At 46.7% G+C, this 20,000-nt stretch overlaps 1 protein-coding gene across 1 annotated transcript in view; it reads left to right on the forward strand.

The window, feature by feature from the left end:
- Window positions 1-20,000, forward strand: part of LOC129862034 (PDZ domain-containing RING finger protein 4-like) — a 122,731-nt gene that overhangs the window by 58,805 nt on the left and 43,926 nt on the right. The window contains exons 2-3 of the mRNA XM_055933349.1: window positions 10,639-10,898; window positions 14,810-14,909. Coding sequence (XP_055789324.1) covers window positions 10,639-10,898; window positions 14,810-14,909 — 360 coding nt within the window. The remainder of the gene's footprint in view (window positions 1-10,638; window positions 10,899-14,809; window positions 14,910-20,000) is intronic.

Consider the following 20,000-nt stretch of genomic DNA (forward strand, 5'->3'; position numbering starts at 1 on the left):
GGGTCGTCTTCTCTTTAATAATCAGCTCTATCTACTGTCTCCACACAGCTAGCTCTGTCCTATGGCTCTGGGGTTTCTTTCTCTCGAATAATTAGCGCTATACGATATGTATTGCGATTCTCACGATTCTATATGTATTGCGATTCGATACTGCCATTTTATTGTGATTCAATATTCCAAACAAACTGCTAACCAAATTGCTCATCTGTTGCATATAGACAATAGGGCCATGAGAAAAAGTACTTTAGAGCTCTGGCCGTCTCACCTTGGGGGTGGGGGGATGATGGAACAGCAATGTAATCTCACCTGTTCCTACGGGGCTGGGGCTTTGATGGAACAGCCGTGTAATCAACGGCTGTGAACGCTATGCTCCCGAGACTGGATGACCTACATGTTACACTCGCCCTCTATCTCTCTCTCTCCTCTCCTCGTCTCTCCGTCTGTCTGGTTCCTGCGTACGCTTAATAAAACCCACAAGGCTGCCACTCGAACTGAACCAGCAGGAGAGAGGAGATGTTACACAGCGGAAATATCATATGAATGAGTTAGAAACGGTGGTGGTGGAACAAGCGTTATGTTGAGCACACCACTCAAGGTTACAATGTACCAGGTTACATACAGTACCAGGTTACATACAGTACCAGGTTACATACAGTACCAGGTTACATACAGTACCAAGTTACATACAGTACCAGGTTACATACAGTACCAGGTTACATACAGTACCAGGTTACAATGTACCAGGTTACATACAGTACCAGGTTACATACAGTACCAGGTTACATACAGTTCCAGGTTACATACAGTACCAGGTTACATACAGTACCAGGTTACATACAGTACCAAGTTACATACAGTACCAGGTTACATACAGTACCAGGTTACATACAGTACCAGGTTACAATGTACCAGGTTACATACAGTACCAGGTTACATACAGTACCAGGTTACATACAGTACCAGGTTACATACAGTACCAAGTTACATACAGTACCAGGTTACATACAGTACCAGGTTACATACAGTACCAAGTTACATACAGTACCAGGTTACATACAGTACCAGGTTACATACAGTACCAAGTTACATACAGTACCAGGTTACATACAGTACCAGGTTACATACAGTACCAGGTTACATACAGTACCAGGTTACATACAGTACCAGGTTACACTGCTGTATTTACTGTCAGAGGAAAACAGTATTTTCAATACATGTTATTGTAATCCTTTAACTGCATGCCAGTGATCCAGAAGACTGACATGTACAAGGGAACTGTATTCAATCTCTTGTCAATTCATTACATGTTGTTTCAGTCCTCAAACTTGCATGCTAGTTTATCTAAGACTGACATATACAAGGGAACTATATTCAATCTCTTGTCAATTCATTACATGTTGTTTCAGTCCTCAAACTTGCATGCTAGTTTATCTAAGACTGACATGTACAAGGGAACTATATTCAATCTCTTGTCAATTCATTACATGTTGTTTCAGTCCTCAAACTTGCATGCTAGTTTATCTAAGACTGACATATACAAGGGAACAGCAATAAACTTTAAAATGACAAATAAAAACACTTCATTACCACACAGTATGCAGTGTTGAAGCATTAAAACTAGCTATGTGGTTAATTGTAAACCGTAAAATAGCTAATGGTATATTAGTCTCCGCTCCGAGCTGCTATTTCCCTTCTACAGAACAGAAGTACATCAATCACTCCAGTCCCCTCAGTAATCCATGATAGCTGAGAGGAGCTTTACGCCTGCTGTTACCCTCTTGAAGACTCTGTCACACGACACACATGCACATACGCACAGGCATGCACACACAGACACAGACACGGCTGACGTTGACATGTTAGTGGATAAAGGCCTTTCTCCATCAGCACCACTGTCTGTCTGTCAGTACAGTCTATTAAGATATTGATGGGGAGTCCAGGATCAATAGAACACTGACGGCAGAGGAGGGAGAGGGGTCTAAAGCATCTACTGTCATTCCTCCCTCCCTCTCTGCTGTCATTCCTCCCTCCTTCTCTACTGTCATTCCTCCCTCCCTCTCTACTGTCACTCCTCCCTCCTTCTCTACTGTCACTCCTCTCTCCTTCTCTGCTGTTATTCCTCCCTCCCTCTCTACTGTCATTCCTCCCTCCCTCTCTACTGTCATTCCTCCCTCCCTCTCTACTGTCATTCCTCCCTCCCTCTCTACTGTCATTCCTCCCTCCCTCTCTACTGTCATTCCTCCCTCCCTCTCTACTGTCATTCCTCCCTCCCTCTACTATCATTCCTCCCTCGTTCTCTACTGTAATTTCTCCCTCCTTCTCTACTGTCATTCCTCCCTCCCTCACTACTGTCATTCCTCCCTCCCTCTCTACTGTCATTCCTCCCTCCCTCTCTGCTGTCATTCCTCCCTCCTTCTCTACTGTCATTCCTCCCTCCCTCTCTACTGTCACTCCTCCCTCCTTCTCTGCTGTCATACCTCCCTCCCTCTCTACTGTTATTCCTCCCTCCCTCTCTACTGTCATTCCTCCCTCCCTCTCTACTGTCATTCCTCCCTCCCTCTCTACTGTCATTCCTCCCTCCCTCTCTACTGTCATTCCTCCCTCCCTCTACTATCATTCCTCCCTCCTTCTCTACTGTCATTCCTCCCTCCCCCTCTACTGTCATTCCTCCCTCCTTCTCTACTGTCATTCCTCCCTCCCTACTCTTATTCCTCCCTCTCTACTGTCATTCCTCCCTCCTTCTCTACTGTCATTCCTCCCTCCTTCTACTATCATTCCTCCCTCCCTCTCTACTGTCATTCCTCCCTCCCCCTCTACTGTCATTCCTCCCTCCTTCTCTACTGTCATTCCTCCCTCCCTACTCTTATTCCTCCCTCTCTACTGTCATTCCTCCCTCCTTCTCTACTGTCATTCCTCCCTCCTTCTACTATCATTCCTCCCTCCCTCTCTACTGTCATTCCTCCCTCCCCCTCTACTGTCATTCCTCCCTCCTTCTCTACTGTCATTCCTCCCTCTCTACTGTCATTCCTCCCTCCTTCTCTACTGTCATTCCTCCCTCCTTCTCTACTGTCATTCCTCCCTCCTTCTCTACTGTAATTTCTCCCTCCTTCTCTACTGTCATTCCTCCCTCCTTTTCTACTGTCATTCCTCCCTCCCTCTCTACTGTCATTCCTCCCTCCCTCTACTATCATTCCTCCCTCCTTCTCTACTGTCATTCCTCCCTCCTTCTCTACTGTTATTCCTCCCTCCTTCTCTACTGTCATTCCTCCCTCCCTCTCTACCGTCATTCCTCCCTCCTTCTCTACTGTCCTTCCTCCCTTCTTCTCTACCATCATTCCTCCCTCCTTCTCTACTGTCATTCCTCCCTCCCTCTCTACTGTCATTCCTCCCTCCTTCTCTACTGTCATTCCTCCCTCCCTCTCTACTGTCACTCCTCCCTCCTTCTCTACTATAATTCCTCCCTCCCTACTCGTATTCCTCCCTCTCTACTTTCATTCCTCCCTCCTTCTCTACTGTCATTCCTCCCTCCCTCTCTACTGTCATTCCTCCCTCCTTCTCTACTGTCATTCCTCCCTCCCTACTCTTATTCCTCCCACTCTACTGTCATTCCTCCCTCCTTCTCTACTGTCAATCCTCCCTTCTTCTCTACCATCATTCCTCCCTCCTTCTCTACTGTCATTCCTCCCTCCCTCTCTACTGTCATTCCTCCCTCCTTCTCTACCATCATTCCTCCCTCCCTCTCTGCTGTCATTCCTCCCTCCCTCTCTACTGTTATTCCTCCCTCCCTCTCTACTGTCATTCCTCCCTCCCTCTCTACTGTCATTCCTCCCTCCCTCTCTACTGTCATTCCTCCCTCCCTCTCTACTGTCATTCCCCCCTCTCTACTGTCATTCCTCCCTCCCTCTACTGTCATTCCTCCCTCCCTCTACTATCATTCCTCCCTCCTTCTCTACTGTCATTTCTCCCTCCCTCTCTACCATCATTCCTCCCTCCTTCTCTACTGTCATTCCTCCCTCCCTCTCTACTGTCATTCCTCCCTCCTTCTCTACTGTCATTCCTCCCTCCTTCTCTACTGTCATTCCTCCCTCCCTCTCTACCGTCATTCCTCCCTCCTTCTCTACTGTCGTTCCTCCCTCCCTCTCTACTGTCATTCCTCCCTCCTTCTCTACCATCATTCCTCCCTCCTTCTCTACTGCCATTCCTCCCTCCCTCTCTACTGTCATTCCTCCCTCCTTCTCTACTGTCATTCCTCCCTCCCCCTCTATTGTCATTCCTCCCTCCTTCTCTACTGTCATTCCTCCCTCCCTCTCTACTGTCATTCCTCCCTCCCTCTCTACTGTCATTCCTCCCTCCCTACTCTCATTCCTCCCTCCTCTTTTTCCTCCCTCCCTACTCTTATCCCTCCCTCCCTACTCTCATTCCTCCCTCCCTACTCTCATTCCTCCCGCCCTGCTCTCATTCCTCCCTCCTCTTATTCCTCCCTCCCTACTCTTATTCCTCCCTCCCTACTCTCATTCCTCCGTCCCTATTGTCATGCCTCCCTCCTCTTTTTCCTCCCTCCCTACTCTCATTCCTCCCTCCTCTTATTCCTCCCTCCCTACTCTTATTCCTCTCTCCCTACTCTCATTCCTCCCTCCCTACTCTCATTCCTCCCTCCCTGCTCTCCTTCCTCCCTCCTCTTATTCCTCCCTCCCTACTCGTATTCCTCCCTCCCTACTCTTATTCCTCCCTCCCTACTCTCCTTCCTCCCTCCTCTTATTCATCCCTCCCTGCTCTCATTCCTTCCTCCTCTTATTCCTCCCTCCCTACTCTTATTCCTCCCTCCCTACTCTCATTCCTCCGTCCCTATTGTCATGCCTCCCTACTCTTATTCCTCCCTCCCTACTCTCATTCCTCCCTCCCTACTGTCATTCCTCCCTCCCTCCCTACTCTCATTTCTCCCTCCCTACTGTCATTCCTCCCTCCCCTACCTTCAGCTGAGGTTTGATACTAAATAGCACATCTATGAGGGAATATTGTACTTTGCCTCAGGTGTACTAAGTTTTGTGCAGAAGTAGAATCATGTGGCGAATGTAGAGCTAGATGATGATTTGCCCATATCTTACTTCCCTAAAGCACACCTTCAAACGTCTATAAAAGTTAAACAAAGTAGGCTTTCTGGTTGGACTGAAAGTGTGCCATTTAGAATCCTATTTGTCAATTTGTGCCTCTATTCCTTCACAAAGAGAACAGGTTTCATCTTGTCGTTCCACTCCAGTAAGCCAGTGTATTGCATTTGTTTTGAGAGTCGATGGTCCTCTCTTGGGCTTTGAATGTAAACAGTGTTCTCTGCCCACCACAGCTGCTGTGGATCCATCTGCAAACACACAACAGATGTGCCAAACTCCAGCCATTTCCATTTCGATCCCTCCCTCCCTCCATCCCCCTATCCCTCCATCCATCCCTCCACCCCTCTATCCCTCTATCCCACCATCTATCCCTCCATCCCTATGTCCCTCCATCCCACCATCCATTACTTCATCCACCCATCCCTCATCCATCTATCCCTCTATCCTCCTTCCCACCATCCACCCATCCCTTTATCCTCCATCCATCCCACCATCCATCCATCCCTCCCTCTATCCCACCATCCATCAATCCCTCTATCCCTCCATCCCACCATCCCTCCATCCCTTTATCCTCCATCCATCCCTCCATCCCACCATCCATCCATCCCTCCCTCCATCCTACCATCCATCCCTCCCTCTATCCCACCATCCCTCCATCCATCTATTCCACAGTGTCCATTTTTCTTTCCAAGCCATTATTTCCCTCTATCCCTGTATCCGTCCATCCCTCCCTCTATCCCTGTATCCGTCCATCCCTCCCTCTATCCCTGTATCCGTCCATCCCTCCCTCTATCCCTGTATCCGTCCATCCCTCCCTGTATCCGTCCATCCCTCTCTCTATCCCTGTATCCGTCCATCCCTCCCTCTATCCCTGCCTTCCACAGTATCCCTTTTTCTTTCCAATGGCCATGGTCTTGGAATCATACAATCATTGCTAGGAACAAACAAACCTGGACCAGATAACTAGACCATCAGGACTTTAATCATCATTGTCTGTCTGTTGCTACAGCTGATACTGATCATTCATATTGACTCTTTATCAATAAATGTAGTGGTTGTGTGGACATGTGGCATTTCTTGGAGCTACGGTTGAAACTATCAACAGCGCACTTCGCAACAAATTATTTAGCAGAACAGCTTTGTTTACCAGTGTGTGTTTGTAAATTAATATGGGTTTCGCATGCACACGAGAGTAGAGTTTATGACAGTGTAACTTTGATTAAATCTGTGTGATTAAATCATAAGAGGCTGTATGAATATCTAGCTATAGTCAGAAAGGGAAAAGATAGATAAGTCCACACTAACCAGGGCAGTGAGTTTACACAGGAACTACAAGAGACAGTTTTTGTGTGTGTGTGTGTGTGTGTGTGTGCGTACCTGTGTTTTTGAGTGTGTGTGTGTGCGTGCGTGCCTGCGTTTGTGTGTGTGTGTGTGTGTGTGTGTGTGTGTGTCGTGGACGTGTTTCCCCTGATAGTAAGCAGTGAGGAGGGCTTGGAGGCTAGAAACAGAGGCCTGCATCCCAAATGGCACCCTATTCCCTATATAGCGCACTACTTTAGACCATGGCTGCTGGGCCCTGGTCAAAAATACTATGCTAAAATATACATAGGGAATAGGGTAGCACTTGGGAGGCAGCCAAGAGCCCAGGCAGGACAGACTTTACCAGAGACCAGAGGGAGAGAGCGTTGGTTGGTAACATGATCATATCTTTCCAGGACTGTCATACGCCATCGGCAGCCTTCTTTATCTGGTCCCAGTCCTTTGTTTCCTTTCTGCAGGCACAACAGAGCCTGCAGAAAGTGAGTGAGCGAGCGAGCGACCGACCGACCGACCGACCGACCCGACCCGACCCGACCTGACTGAGTTGGTTCAGACCAAAATGGGCTAGCCTAGTTATTCAGATTGTTCTAGATTTGTAGCACAATGCTGAAGTCTGTAGCAGTGTAAAGCAAGATGGAGGGGGGAAGGAGAATGAGGAGAGAGGTAGACTCCTATGGTCTTCTCCAGTTGCGATTCTGCTCGACATGAGCTCTGCCAGTGTGTTGACACAGTTTGTCTCTCAGGTGATTAATGCAAAATCACTTCACACGAAGTTCACTCCAGATACCAGAGAATAGGAGCATGATGTACTGTGGTGCTGTGGGGCTGAGTTGGTAGGAGCATGATGTTCTGTGGTGCTGTGGGGCTGAGTTGGTAGGAGCATGATGTACTGTAGTGCTGTGGGGCTGAGTTGGTAGGAGCATGATGTTCTGTGGTGCTGTGGGGCTGAGTTGGTAGGAGCATGATGTTCTGTGGTGCTGTGGGGCTGAGTTGGTAGGAGCATGATGTTCTGTGGGGCTGAGTTGGTAGGAGCATGATGGTCTGTGGGGCTGAGTTGGTAGGAGCATGATGTTCTGTGGGGCTGAGTTGGTAGGAGCATGATGGTCTGTGGGGCTGAGTTGGTAGGAGCATGATGTACTGTGGTGCTGTGGGGCTGAGTTGGTAGGAGCATGATGTACTGTGGTGCTGTGGGGCTGAGTTGGTAGGAGCATGATGTTCTGTGGGGCTGAGTTGGTAGGAGCATGATGGTCTGTGGGGCTGAGTTGGTAGGAGCATGATGTACTGTGGTGCTGTGGGGCTGAGTTGGTAGGAGCATGATGTTCTGTGGGGCTGAGTTGGTAGGAGCATGATGGTCTGTGGGGCTCAGTTGGTAGGAGCATGATGTACTGTGGTGCTGTGGGGCTGAGTTGGTAGGAGCATGATGTACTGTGGTGCTGTGGGGCTGAGTTGGTAGGAGCATGATGTACTGTGGTGCTGTGGGGCTGAGTTGGTAGGAGCATGATGTTCTGTGGTGCTGTGGGGCTCAGTTGGTAGGAGCATGATGTTCTGTGGTGCTGTGGGGCTGAGTTGTTAGGAGCATGATGTACTGTGGGGCTCAGTTGGTAGGAGCATGATGTACTGTGGTGCTGTGGGGCTGAGTTGGTAGGAGCATGATGTTCTGTAGTGCTGTGGGGCTGAGTTGGTAGGAGCATGATGTTCTGTGGTGCTGTGGGGCTGAGTTGGTAGGAGCATGATGTACTGTAGTGCTGTGGGGCTGAGTTGGTAGGAGCATGATGTACTGTAGTGCTGTGGGGCTGAGTTGGTAGGAGCATGATGTTCTGTGGTGCTGTGGGGCTGAGTTGGTAGGAGCATGACGCTTTATAATGCGTATACTATCAAGATTAACCATACATACACTATAAAGATTAACCATACATACACTATCAAGATAAACCATACACTATCAAGATAATCCATACACTATCAAGATAAACCATACATACACTATCAAGATAATCCATACACTATCAAGATAAACCTTACACTACCAAGGTAAACCATACACTTCCAAGGTAAACATACATACACTATCAGGATTAACCATACGTACACTAGCAAGATAAACCATACACTAGCAAGATAAACCATACACTATCAAGATAAACCATACACTTACAAGATAAACCATACACTTACAAGATAATCCATACATACACTATCAAGATAATCCATACATACACTATCAAGATAATCCATACATACACTATCAAGATAAACCATACACTTGCAAGATAATCCATACATACACTATCAAGATAAACCAATAGTAGCGAGCCTGGTGGGTGTTCTTGTGTTTTCTGCTGACTTATAATGCAAAGATAATAAAGTTTCTACTTTGTTCTTTTCCACTTCATCATTTCATTCTAACTTATTCCATGAACAGTCGTGCACCGCAAGCAAAACACTAGAAACTGAAAGCCGTAATTTGAATACAACTGCAAGAGAATTGTGCTGCGTTTACCTTTTTCTGAGAGACTATCTAAATGACGATCTCTGCTTTCAGCATTATACCAAGCACATTCTCTGAGGTATTTCAAACCCACTGTTACTTTTTCCAGTCCAATGAATGGACTAAATGAAGCAATGATTTTTCCCTCTGACAGAAAACTGTTCTGTGTGTTCAGTACTGTCTGACTCTTATGATGATGCATAGAGTCAGTGATGAAGAACTGCATCACTGTGTAGAACCGAGGATTTTACTTGAACACATGTTTCTCAAAGTGTTTTCTTGACTGATGTCATCTGTTTATCATATTGTTTTAGTTTATCAAGAATCAGTAAGATGTCTGTAGGTGTGGTGATTAGCTTATTGGTCATATTGAATGGTCTCCACACCGCTCCGGAGTAAAGTTTTTCCTAGGGACATATCTAGGATCAGATTCCCCTCCCCCAATCCTAGCATTAACCAGTAGTGAGGGAAATGCGAAACTGACCCAAGGACAGCATATTGGGGCAACTTCACCTAACACTTAAGCACCGTAGGAATATTAGTTGGTTATCTATCGTATATCTAGGAATATGACATCATACATTTTCTGTGACTCGGGAAGTGGTCATGGGGTACCCAGGTGCGACCAGAACATACTTGCAAAACCCCCAACTCCCAACAACTCCCAGAAGAATCCCCAACTCCCAACAACTCCCAGAAGAACCCCCAACTCCCAAAATAACCTCCAACAACTCCCAAAAGAACCCCCAACTCCCAACAACTCCCAAAATAACCTCCAACTCCCGAAAGAACCCCGATCCCCCAACTCCCAAAAGAACCCCCAACTCCCAAAAGAACCCCCAACTCCCAACAACTCCCAAAATAACCTCCAACTCCCGAAAGAACCCCGATCCCCCAACTCCCAAAAGAACCAACAACTCCCAGAAGAACCCCCAACTCCCAACAACTCCCAAAATAACCCCCAACTCCCAACAACTCCCAAAATAACCTCCAACAACTCCCAAAATAACCCCCAACTCCCAACAACTCCCAAAATAACCTCCAACAACTCCCAAAATAACCCCCAACTCCCAACAACTCCCAAAAGAATCCCCAACTCCCAAAAGAATCCCCAACTCCCAAAAGAATCCCCAACTCCCAACAGAACCCCCAACTCCCAACAGAACCCCCAACTCCCAAAAGAATCCCCAACTCCCAAAAGAATCCCCAACTCCCAAAAGAATCCCCAACTCCCAAAAGAATCCCCAACTCCCTAAAGAATCCCCAACTCCCAAAAGAATCCCCAACTCCCAAAAGAATCCCCAACTCCCAAAAGAATCCCCAACTCCCAAAAGAATCCCCAACTCCCAAAAGAATCCCCAACTCCCAAAAGAATCCCCAACTCCCAAAAGAATCCCCAACTCCCAAAAGAATCCCCAACTCCCAAAAGAATCCCCAACTCCCAAAAGAATCCCCAACTCCCAAAAGAATCCCCAACTCCCAAAAGAATCCCCAACTCCCAAAAGAATCCCCAACTCCCAAAAGAACCAACAACTCCCAAAATAACCAACAACTCCCAACAACTCCCAAAAGGACCCCCAACGATTATCGTCAATTTCCAGCAACTCAGTTTAAAGACCTCACATAGTCTAGGTAGGCAGTCCATTAAAGCACTATATCAATAGCTGTATCTTTACAGTAACTGTAGTTATAACAGTAATCTCTCCCCTCTCCACATTACAGGTGAATGGGAAGGACCTATCCAAGGCCAGTCATGACGAGGCAGTGGAGGCGATCCGCTCTGCTAAGGACCCCATTGCGGTGCAGGTGCTCAGGAGGAACCCTGTTGGCCGCGGTGGACATGTTGGCTCCACTCAGGAAGTGCACGTGGTGGACGTGTGCACGCAGACAGACATCACCTTCGAACACATCATGGCCCTGGCCAAGCTCCGAGCCACCACCCCTCCCGTGCCTGACATCTGCCCCTTCCTGCTGTCTGACAGGTAAGATCTGATTTGGGCCGCCCGTATTAAAAAAGCCGCTCAAAGTAAGAATTCTGATCTAGGATCAGGTCCCACATGTCCCCATGTGATTGTATTCATTGTGATCTGAAAGGCAAAACTGATCTCTGATATCTGTCCCTTCCTGTTGTCTGACGAGTAGGCTCTGATCTGAGTTATTCAAACAAACACCACTGTCTCGGATGTCAGGGATATGTTTCCCAAAGCCTTGAAAGCTAAAGTAGCACATTATTTGTCTTGCCAACCCAGAATCACACCACTCAAAGAACAGCAAAGTACAGTACTGTCTCTCGCTGGATTGTGGAGAGAAATAATCTACTGCTTTAGCTATGAAGACATTGATTGAATACTTCAGCTATGAAGACCTGAGATTGAGTTGGATTGTTTATGTGCACAATACAATACCATTTCAAGGCTTGAAACGTGATAGCAATGCCAAAAAGACCAATCTCTTATGGTATGTCAAAAAAATCAAGGCGTACAACATCTGAGATTCTTGAGGTAGACCGTCATAATTTAGACTTTCAAGTTATCAATTGGGGTTTCCTCGAAGACAACAAAAGAAAATGTGTTCATTATTTTCTCTTTCCTGTTAGTTTTTTGTTCATATTGTATTAATCTCTAAGGGGAAGCATACTGTGAAGAAGATACCGTTTGGCGTGAGAATATCTGGGTTTCTCCTCTATGGAGTGAGCCAGTGAAAGATTAGCTGCGCCGGGGGGCTTCTCTCGACACGAGGGGTATATTAAGTTGATCATTAATTCCAACAACATCCCATGGATGATTGTCTTAGATTTTTCAAGTATCCAATATCAGTTGGAGTTACATTAAATAAATCAAGTAACCAATATCAGTTGGAGTTACATTAAATAAATCAAGTATCCAATGTCACCTGGAGAGTTGGAGTCACATTCAGCGCCAAGTCTTGTCATTTCATTCAGAGATCAGATTAGTTTTATACTGTAAATCTGTTATAATACTGTCACAGAAAAAAAAAAAACTTCACGTGCCACCCAACCCCTTTAATCCTGACCAGACCCTTTAACCCTGACAAGACCCAACCCTTTAAAACTGACAAGACCCAACCCTTTAAACCTGACAAGACCCAACCCTTTAACCCTGACAAGACCCAACCCTTTAACCCTGACAAGACCCTTTAAACCTGACAAGACCCAACCCTAACCCTGACAAGACCCAACCCTTTAACCCTGACAAGACCCTCTAACCCTGACAAGACCCAACCCTTTAAACTTGACAAGACCCAACCCTTTAAACCTGACAAGAACCAACCCTTTAAACCTGACAAGACCCAACCCTTTAAACCTGACAAAACCCAACCCTTTAAACCTGACCAGACCCTTTAAACCTGACAAGACCCAACCTTTTAAACCTGACAAGACCCAACCCTTTAACCCTGACAAGACCCAACCCTTTAACCCTGTCAAGACCCAACCCTTTAAACTTGACAATACCCAACCATTTAAACCTGACCAGACCCTTTAAACCTGACCAGACCCTTTAAACCTAACAAGACCAACCCTTTAAACCTGACAAGACCAACCCTTTAAACCTGACAAGACCCAACCCTTTAACCCTGACAAGACCCAACCTTTTAAACCTGACAAGACCCAACCCTTTAAACCTGACCAGACCCTTTAAACCTGACAAGAACCAACCCTTTAAACCTGACAAGACCCAACCCTTTAACCCTGACAAGACCCAACCTTTTAAACCTGACAAGACCCTTTAACCCTGACAAGACCCAACCCTTTTAACCCGACAAGACCCAACCCTTTAACCCTGACAAGACCCAACCCTTTAACCCTGACAAGACCCAACCCTTTAAACCTGACAAGACCCAACCCTTTAACCCTGACAAGACCCAACCTGTTAAACCTGACAAGACCCAACCCTTTAAACCTGACCAGACACTTTGAACCTGACCAGACCTTTTTAAACCTGACCAGACCCTTTAAACCTGACCAGACCCTTTAAACCTGACTAGACCCTTTAAACCTGACCAGACCCTTTAAACCTGACCAGACCCTTTAAACCTGACCAGACCCTTTAATCCTGACCAGGCCCTTTAAACCTGACCAGACCCTTTAAACCTGACCAGACCCTTTAAACCTGACCAGACCCTTTAAACCTGACCAGACCCTTTAAACCTGACCTTTAAACCTGACCAGACCCTTTAAACCTGACCAGACCCTTTAAACCTGACCAGACCCTTTAAACCTGACCAGACCCTTTAAACCTAACCAGACCCTTTAAACCTGACCAGACCGTATTAAACCTGACCAGACCCTTTAATCCTGATCAGGCCATTTAAACCTGACCAGACCCTTTAATCCTGATCAGGCCCTTTAAACCTGACCAGACCCTTTAAACCTGACCAGACCCTTTAAACCTGACCAGACCCTTTAAACCTGACCAGACCCTTTAAACCTGACCAGACCTTATTAAACCTGACCAGACCTTATTAAACCTGACCAGACCCTTTAACCCTGACCAGGCCCTTTAAACCTGATCAGGCCCTTTAAACCTGACCAGACCCTTTAAACCTGACCAGACCCTTTAAACCTGACCAGACCCTTTAAACCTGACCAGACCTTATTAAACCTGACCAGACCTTATTAAACCTGACCAGACCCAACCCTTTGTTTGGTCCTAATATAAGATCTTTCCACCAGTATATCATCACCTACCCACACTGCCTGCTTGTAATAATTGGTGCTGCTTGGCAAAGCCATTTGGTTTCATGGAAGGTTTACAAGGTGATTAAAGCGAATGGGATAATTAAAACCTTGAAACAGTGCAACATTCATTCACAGCCCAGTTGCAGCCCCGGGCTGGGCTCCTAAATGTAATCAATATGATCAATAAAAAGTAAATATACTCCTCTTTGTCTGCGATCAGGTGCACAGACCAAGGTTGTGGTAGATTTTATAGACACAACAAATGTTTGTTTCCCCCCGTGTTTCAACTTGGCAGTAAAGCTGTGAAATTGTGTTCTACACACACGCACGCACGCACGCACGCACGCACACACACACACACACACACACACACGTAGGCAAAGACACACACTCGGCCAACAATGTTACGATGTGCTGCAATGCTGTGGTAGCGCCAGAGGATATAACATTCTGACATTTACCATCCCAATCTTAACACCAGAAGATTGTTTTGGGACAGAATAACACGTGGTAGTTTATACTTGCAGATACTATGAATTTCTGATGCGAATAAAGATGCATTGCTCAATATGTTCAACAGTTTGCCAGAGTGAATATTGCAAGCCAAGAATAATGTGTGTGACATTTGTTTCAACACTTTTTTTGCTGAAATTGCACCATAAACCGTAAACAAAGCTCTGTAAAATTTGCTTTCTAAAGACAACATGTAAAATTCATGGGACTTTGTCCAAAATGTAGTCAAGGACAGGGAGATAGAGATTAAGTACATGTGGAGTAATTTAATTGAACTCTCCTGGTATGCAGTGATTAATGAGAGGCAATGCTTTTATCCCCCAGCATGCAACATCGTCCTAGACAGCACTGACACATCCTTTCTTCCTCTCCTCGTAGCTGTCCCATGCAGGGAAAATACAAAGAAAAGTCTGTCACTTACAGTCAGTGTATGTAAGAGAGAGATTATGTGAAAGAGAAACTCCCTCTAAATGTCCTTCTCTGTCTCTCTCTCTCTCTCTCTCTCGCTCTACCTCCCTCTCCTTCTCTCATCTCCCTTTCCCTCTGCCTTTCTCTCTCTCTCTTTCTCTCTCTCTTTTGCTCTCTCTCTTTCTCTCTCTACATCCCTCTCCTCTCATCACCCTTTCCCTCTGCCTTTTCTCTCTCTACCTCCGTCCCTCCCTCCTCCCTCTCTCCTGACAGTTGTCACTCTCTCCACACTATGGAACAGGAGTTCTATGAGGGGACAGACTACCTCTCCACCCTCCCAGACCAACAGAGGACAGAGGAGTTTGAGTACGAGGTAAGACTTGATTACGCCTCCCTCAAATAACGTTTGACAAACACACACACACAAACATACTATATCTCATAATGGGGCTTTACCAATAAAGATTGTTCTGTTATAATTGACTCCACAGGCCTGTCCCTGGGGGGATGTGGTAACAAATAGATTATAGGTCACATTATATCCACACCACAGACAGCTCAGGATATCCACAGGACCTTATAAATCAAATCAAATTGTATTTGTCACATGCTTCGTAAACAACAGGTTTAAACTAACAGTGAAATTCTTCCCAACATTGTAGAGAGAAAAATGGAAAAACAATAGAAAAAACATACACAAGGAAAAAATAAATACACAATGAGTAAGGATAACTTAGCTATTTACACAGGTACCAGTACCGAGTCCATATGCGGTGATACTAGGTAATTGAGGTATATATAGTATGTACATATAAGTAAAGTGACTAGGTACAGTTAGTGCAAAAAGGGTCAGTGCAGATAGTCCGGGTAGTTATTTGGTTAACTATTTATTAGTCTTTTGGCTTGGGGGTAGAATCTGTTCAGGGTCCTGTTGGTTCCAGACTTGGTGCATCGTTACTGCTTGCCGTGAACAGTCCATGACTTGGGGACTGTAGTCTTTGACAATGTTTAGGGGCTTCCTCTGACACCGCCTGGTATCTGGACGGCAGGAATCTCGGTGCCAGTGATGTAATGGGCCGTATGCACTACCCTCTGTAGCGCCTTGCAGTCAGATGCCAAGCAGTTGCCATACCAAGGAGTGATGCAGCCAGTCAGGATGCTTTCAATGGTGCAGCTGTGGAACTTTTGAGGATCTGAGGGCCCATGCTAAATATTTTCAGCCTCCTGAGCGAGAAGAGGCTTTGTCGTGCCTTCTTCACGACTTTGTTGGTGTGTGTCGACCACGTTAATTCCTTAGTGATTTGGACAACTTGAAGCTCTCCACCCGCTTCTCTACAGCCCTGTTGATATGGATGGGGGCGTGCTCGGCCCTCCGTTTCCTGTCATCCACGATCAGCTCCTTTGTCTTGCTGATGTTGAGGGAGAGGTTGTTGTCCTGAAACCACATTGCCAGGTCACTGACCTCCTCGCTATAGGCTGTCTCATCGTCGTCGGTGATTAGGGCTACCACCGTTGTGTCATGAGCAAACTTAATGATGGTGTTAGAGATATGCGTGGCCATGCAGTCGTTGGTGAACAGGAAGTACAGAAGGGGACTAAGCACTCACCCTGAGGGGCCCCGTGTTGAGGGTCAGCATGGTGGCCCATCCGGAAGTCTAGGATCCAGTTACAGAGGGAAATGTTCAGTTCCAGGGTCCTGAGCTTAGTGGTGAGCTTGGAGGAGAGAGTGAGATCACACAGTCGTCCGGAACAGCTGTTTCTCTCATGCATGTTCAGTGTTGCTTGCCTCGAAATGAGCATAGAAGGGATTTCGCTCGTCTGGTAGGCTCGCGTCACTGGGCAGTTCGCGGCTGGGTTTAGTTTGCAAGCTCTGTCAAATTCGATAAGCGTCAGAGTCTGCATAGATTTTAGTCTTGTATTGGCGCTTTGCCTGTTTCATGGCTCATCGAAGTTTGCAGCAGGATTTCTTATAAGCATATTATTAGTGTCCCGCTTCTTGAAAACGGCAGCTCTAGCCTTTAGCCCAGTGTGTTTGTTGCCTGTAATCCATGGCTTCTGGTTGAGATACTGTATGTACGTACGGTCACTGTGAGGACGACGTCGTCGATGCACTTATTAATGAAGTTGGTGACTGATGTAGTAAACTCCTAAATGTTATTGGATGAACATATTCCAGTTTGTGCTAGAGAAACAGTCCTGTAGTTTAGCATCCGCTTCATCGGACCAGTTCCGTATTGAGCGCATCACTAGTATTTCCTGTTTTTTTTGCTTGTAAGTAGGAATCAGGAGCACAGAGTTATGCTCAGATTTGCCAAAGGGAGGGCGAGGGAGTGCCTTGTATGCATTTGTGGAGTAAAGGGGATCCAGTGTTTTGACGCCTCTAGTTGCACAGGTGAGATGCTGGTATGGATGGATTTCTGTTTCTTTGCAATAAATTCACTGGCCACTTGGAGCGCCGCCTGTGGATGTGCATTTTGTTGTTTGCTTGTGGCCCTTTACAACTTGTTGAGTGCAGTCTTAGTGTCAGCATCGGTTTGTGTTGGTAAGTACAGCTACAAAAAATATAGATAAAAACTCTCTTGGTAAATAGTATGGTCTACAGCTTATCATGAGGTATTCTAACTCAGGCAAGCAAAAGCACAAGACTTAATATTATTAACAAAGAGACACACCCCTCCCCCCTTCATCTTACCCTGGCTACCGTCCGGTCTAAACGATGCATGGAAAAACCAGCAAGATGTACACTCCCGTACAGTTTATTAGGTACATCCATGTAGTACGCCCAGCAGCCTGAATTCTTCGGGGCATGGATTCTACAAGTCGGAAATGTTCCACAGGGATGTTGGTCCATGCTGACGCGATGGCATCATGCAGTTGCTGCAGATTGGATGACCAGCCTGTACCTTTGATAGCAGGAAGAATGGGTCCATGGACTCATGCTGTTTACGCCAAATCCTGACTCTGCCATCAATATGACATAACAGAAACCTGGATTCGTTGGACCAGGCAATGTTTTTCCACTCCTCAAATGTCCAGTGTTGATGATGGTGTGCCCACTGGAGCCGTATCAGGTGTTCCTTCCATAAATAAAAACCGTGTATCCAAGTCAAACCATTTCTCTGCCCGCATCTTGATCTTCTACTTGATGTAAATGCAGATTAGACAGGAGGGGATGATAAACTGGCTTCATGTCGACACTTGGCTGTCTCAATCCAAACACTCCTCCTTTCCTCTTATCCTTCTCTGTCCATCCTTCTGGACCACAGGGGGCTACTGAGGGAAGGACGGCTCATAATACTGTCTGGAATGGAGTCTTATGAATGGTATCAAACACATGGGAACCGTGAGTTTGATGTGCTCGATGCCTTTCCATGAATTCCACTCCAGACATTATTATGAGCCCGTCCACAGTTAAGGGAGCGCCGTCCACCTGTGTCCTGGACTAATATTCTTTCTTCTCACATGGTTGAGGACCAGGCAAACTGTGCAACCAGCCTGGCTTTAGTTTGACTGTGGTATGATGATTACATTTCCCCTCGTTTTGTTTCATTTGAATTTGTCTGAATGCCTTCCTCCTTCCAGCCACTGAGCTCGAGTTATTCCACACCGTTCTTCTCTAAAGAGATTTGCTTATCCACTTCGTCGCCTCTGCCTCGGCATTAGAGTCAACGCAAATATAATATATTAAGCCTTTCTTCTTTATGCCTCATTTCTATTATCAAATCCTATTAGGATGTGTGTTTGCAGCTTGCCTGCTTCTGTTTTGATTTCATGCATGGTGACGTACTGTATATTCCTTCACTTACCGTATGTCAATAGAATGTGTTCTAAGAAGAAGACAGTTTGTGACTGAATGCCTCTATTTCGGATTGAGGTTTTGCTCATTCATTCATCTCAGCGAGAGGTTTCTGATATGACCTCAGTCAGAGAAATCACAATATGGGGTGTTGGATGGAGACATGTTGGGCTGGGGGGAATGGGATAGGGTGCTCTTTTTGGAAATAAAAGCAAATAAAAACATGATGAAAAGAAATTAAAAATAAACCACAATGTGAGCATCCTGCCGTTACATCATAGAAGTCTAAAGTCTAAATCTAAAATAGGCCGAATGTTTCAATCAGCAAGGACCATTGGTGATTTCCTTTCACCTCACTGGCTTCAGAAAATGTATGATCCATCTGGTTTCTTAATCTGTAAACCGCATGCCCAGCAACCCAAGATAAGCGTGACATTACGTCAAGTTATTGGGTCTAGAACCTCCCAAAGACTGGACTAGACCAACCCTTCTGGATTAGTCTTGGGAACCGGTGATGTAGCCTTGTTATTAGACATTTCATTATGGAGAAGATCATTCCTAGATGACCTGTACCTTAACAGAGACACTCTAGAGAGGAACATTAAATATCTTTCTCCCTGAGGAGAGGAGCTCTTCCCTCTCTTTCTCCCTGAGGAGAGGAGCTCTTCCCTCTCTTTCTCCCTGAGGAGAGGAGCTCTTCCCTCTCTTTCTCCCTGAGGAGAGGAGCCCCTTCCCTCTCTTTCTCCCTGAGGAGAGGAGCCCCTTCCCTCTCTTTCTCCCTGAGGAGAGGAGCCCCTTCCCTCTCTTTCTCCCTGAGGAGAGGAGCTCTTCCCTCTCTTTCTCTCTGCCGAGAGGAGCCCCTTCCCTCTCTTTCTCCCTGAGGAGAGGAGCCCCTTCCCTCTCTTTCTCCCTGAGGAGAGGAGCCCCTTCCCTCTCTTTCTCCCTAAGGAGAGGAGCCCCTTTCCTCTCTTTCTCCCTGAGGAGAGGAGCCCCTTCCCTCTCTTTCTCCCTGAGGAGAGGAGCTCTTCCCTCTCTTTCTCCCTGACGAGAGGAGCCCCTTCCCTCTCTTTCTCCCTGAGGAGAGGAGCCCCTTCCCTCTCTTTCTCCCTGAGGAGAGGAGCCCCTTCCCTCTCTTTCTCCCTGAGGAGAGGAGCCCCTTCCCTCTCTTTCTCCCTGAGGAGAGGAGCCCCTTCCCTCTCTTTCTCCCTGAGGAGAGGAGCCCCTTCCCTCTCTTTCTCCCTGAGGAGAGGAGCTCTTCCCTCTCTTTCTCTCTGCCGAGAGGAGCCCCTTCCCTCTCTTTCTCCCTAAGGAGAGGAGCCCCTTCCCTCTCTTTCTCCCTGAGGAGAGGAGCCCCTTCCCTCTCTTTCTCCCTGGGGAGAGGAGCCCCTTCCCTCTCTTTCTCCCTGAGGAGAGGAGCTCTTCCCTCTCTTTCTCCCTGACGAGAGGAGCCCCTTCCCTCTCTTTCTCCCTGAGGAGAGGAGCTCTTCCCTCTCTTTCTCCCTGAGGAGAGGAGCTCTTCCCTCTCTTTCTCCCTGACGAGAGGAGCCCCTTCCCTCTCTTTCTCCCTGAGGAGAGGAGCCCCTTCCCTCTCTTTCTCCCTGAGGAGAGGAGCTCTTCCCTCTCTTTCTCCCTGAGGAGAGGAGCTCTTCCCTCTCTTTCTCCCTGAGG

This window comes from Salvelinus fontinalis, chromosome 9 (genome assembly GCF_029448725.1).
Source record: "Salvelinus fontinalis isolate EN_2023a chromosome 9, ASM2944872v1, whole genome shotgun sequence".
Classification (NCBI taxonomy): Eukaryota; Metazoa; Chordata; class Actinopteri; order Salmoniformes; family Salmonidae; genus Salvelinus; species Salvelinus fontinalis.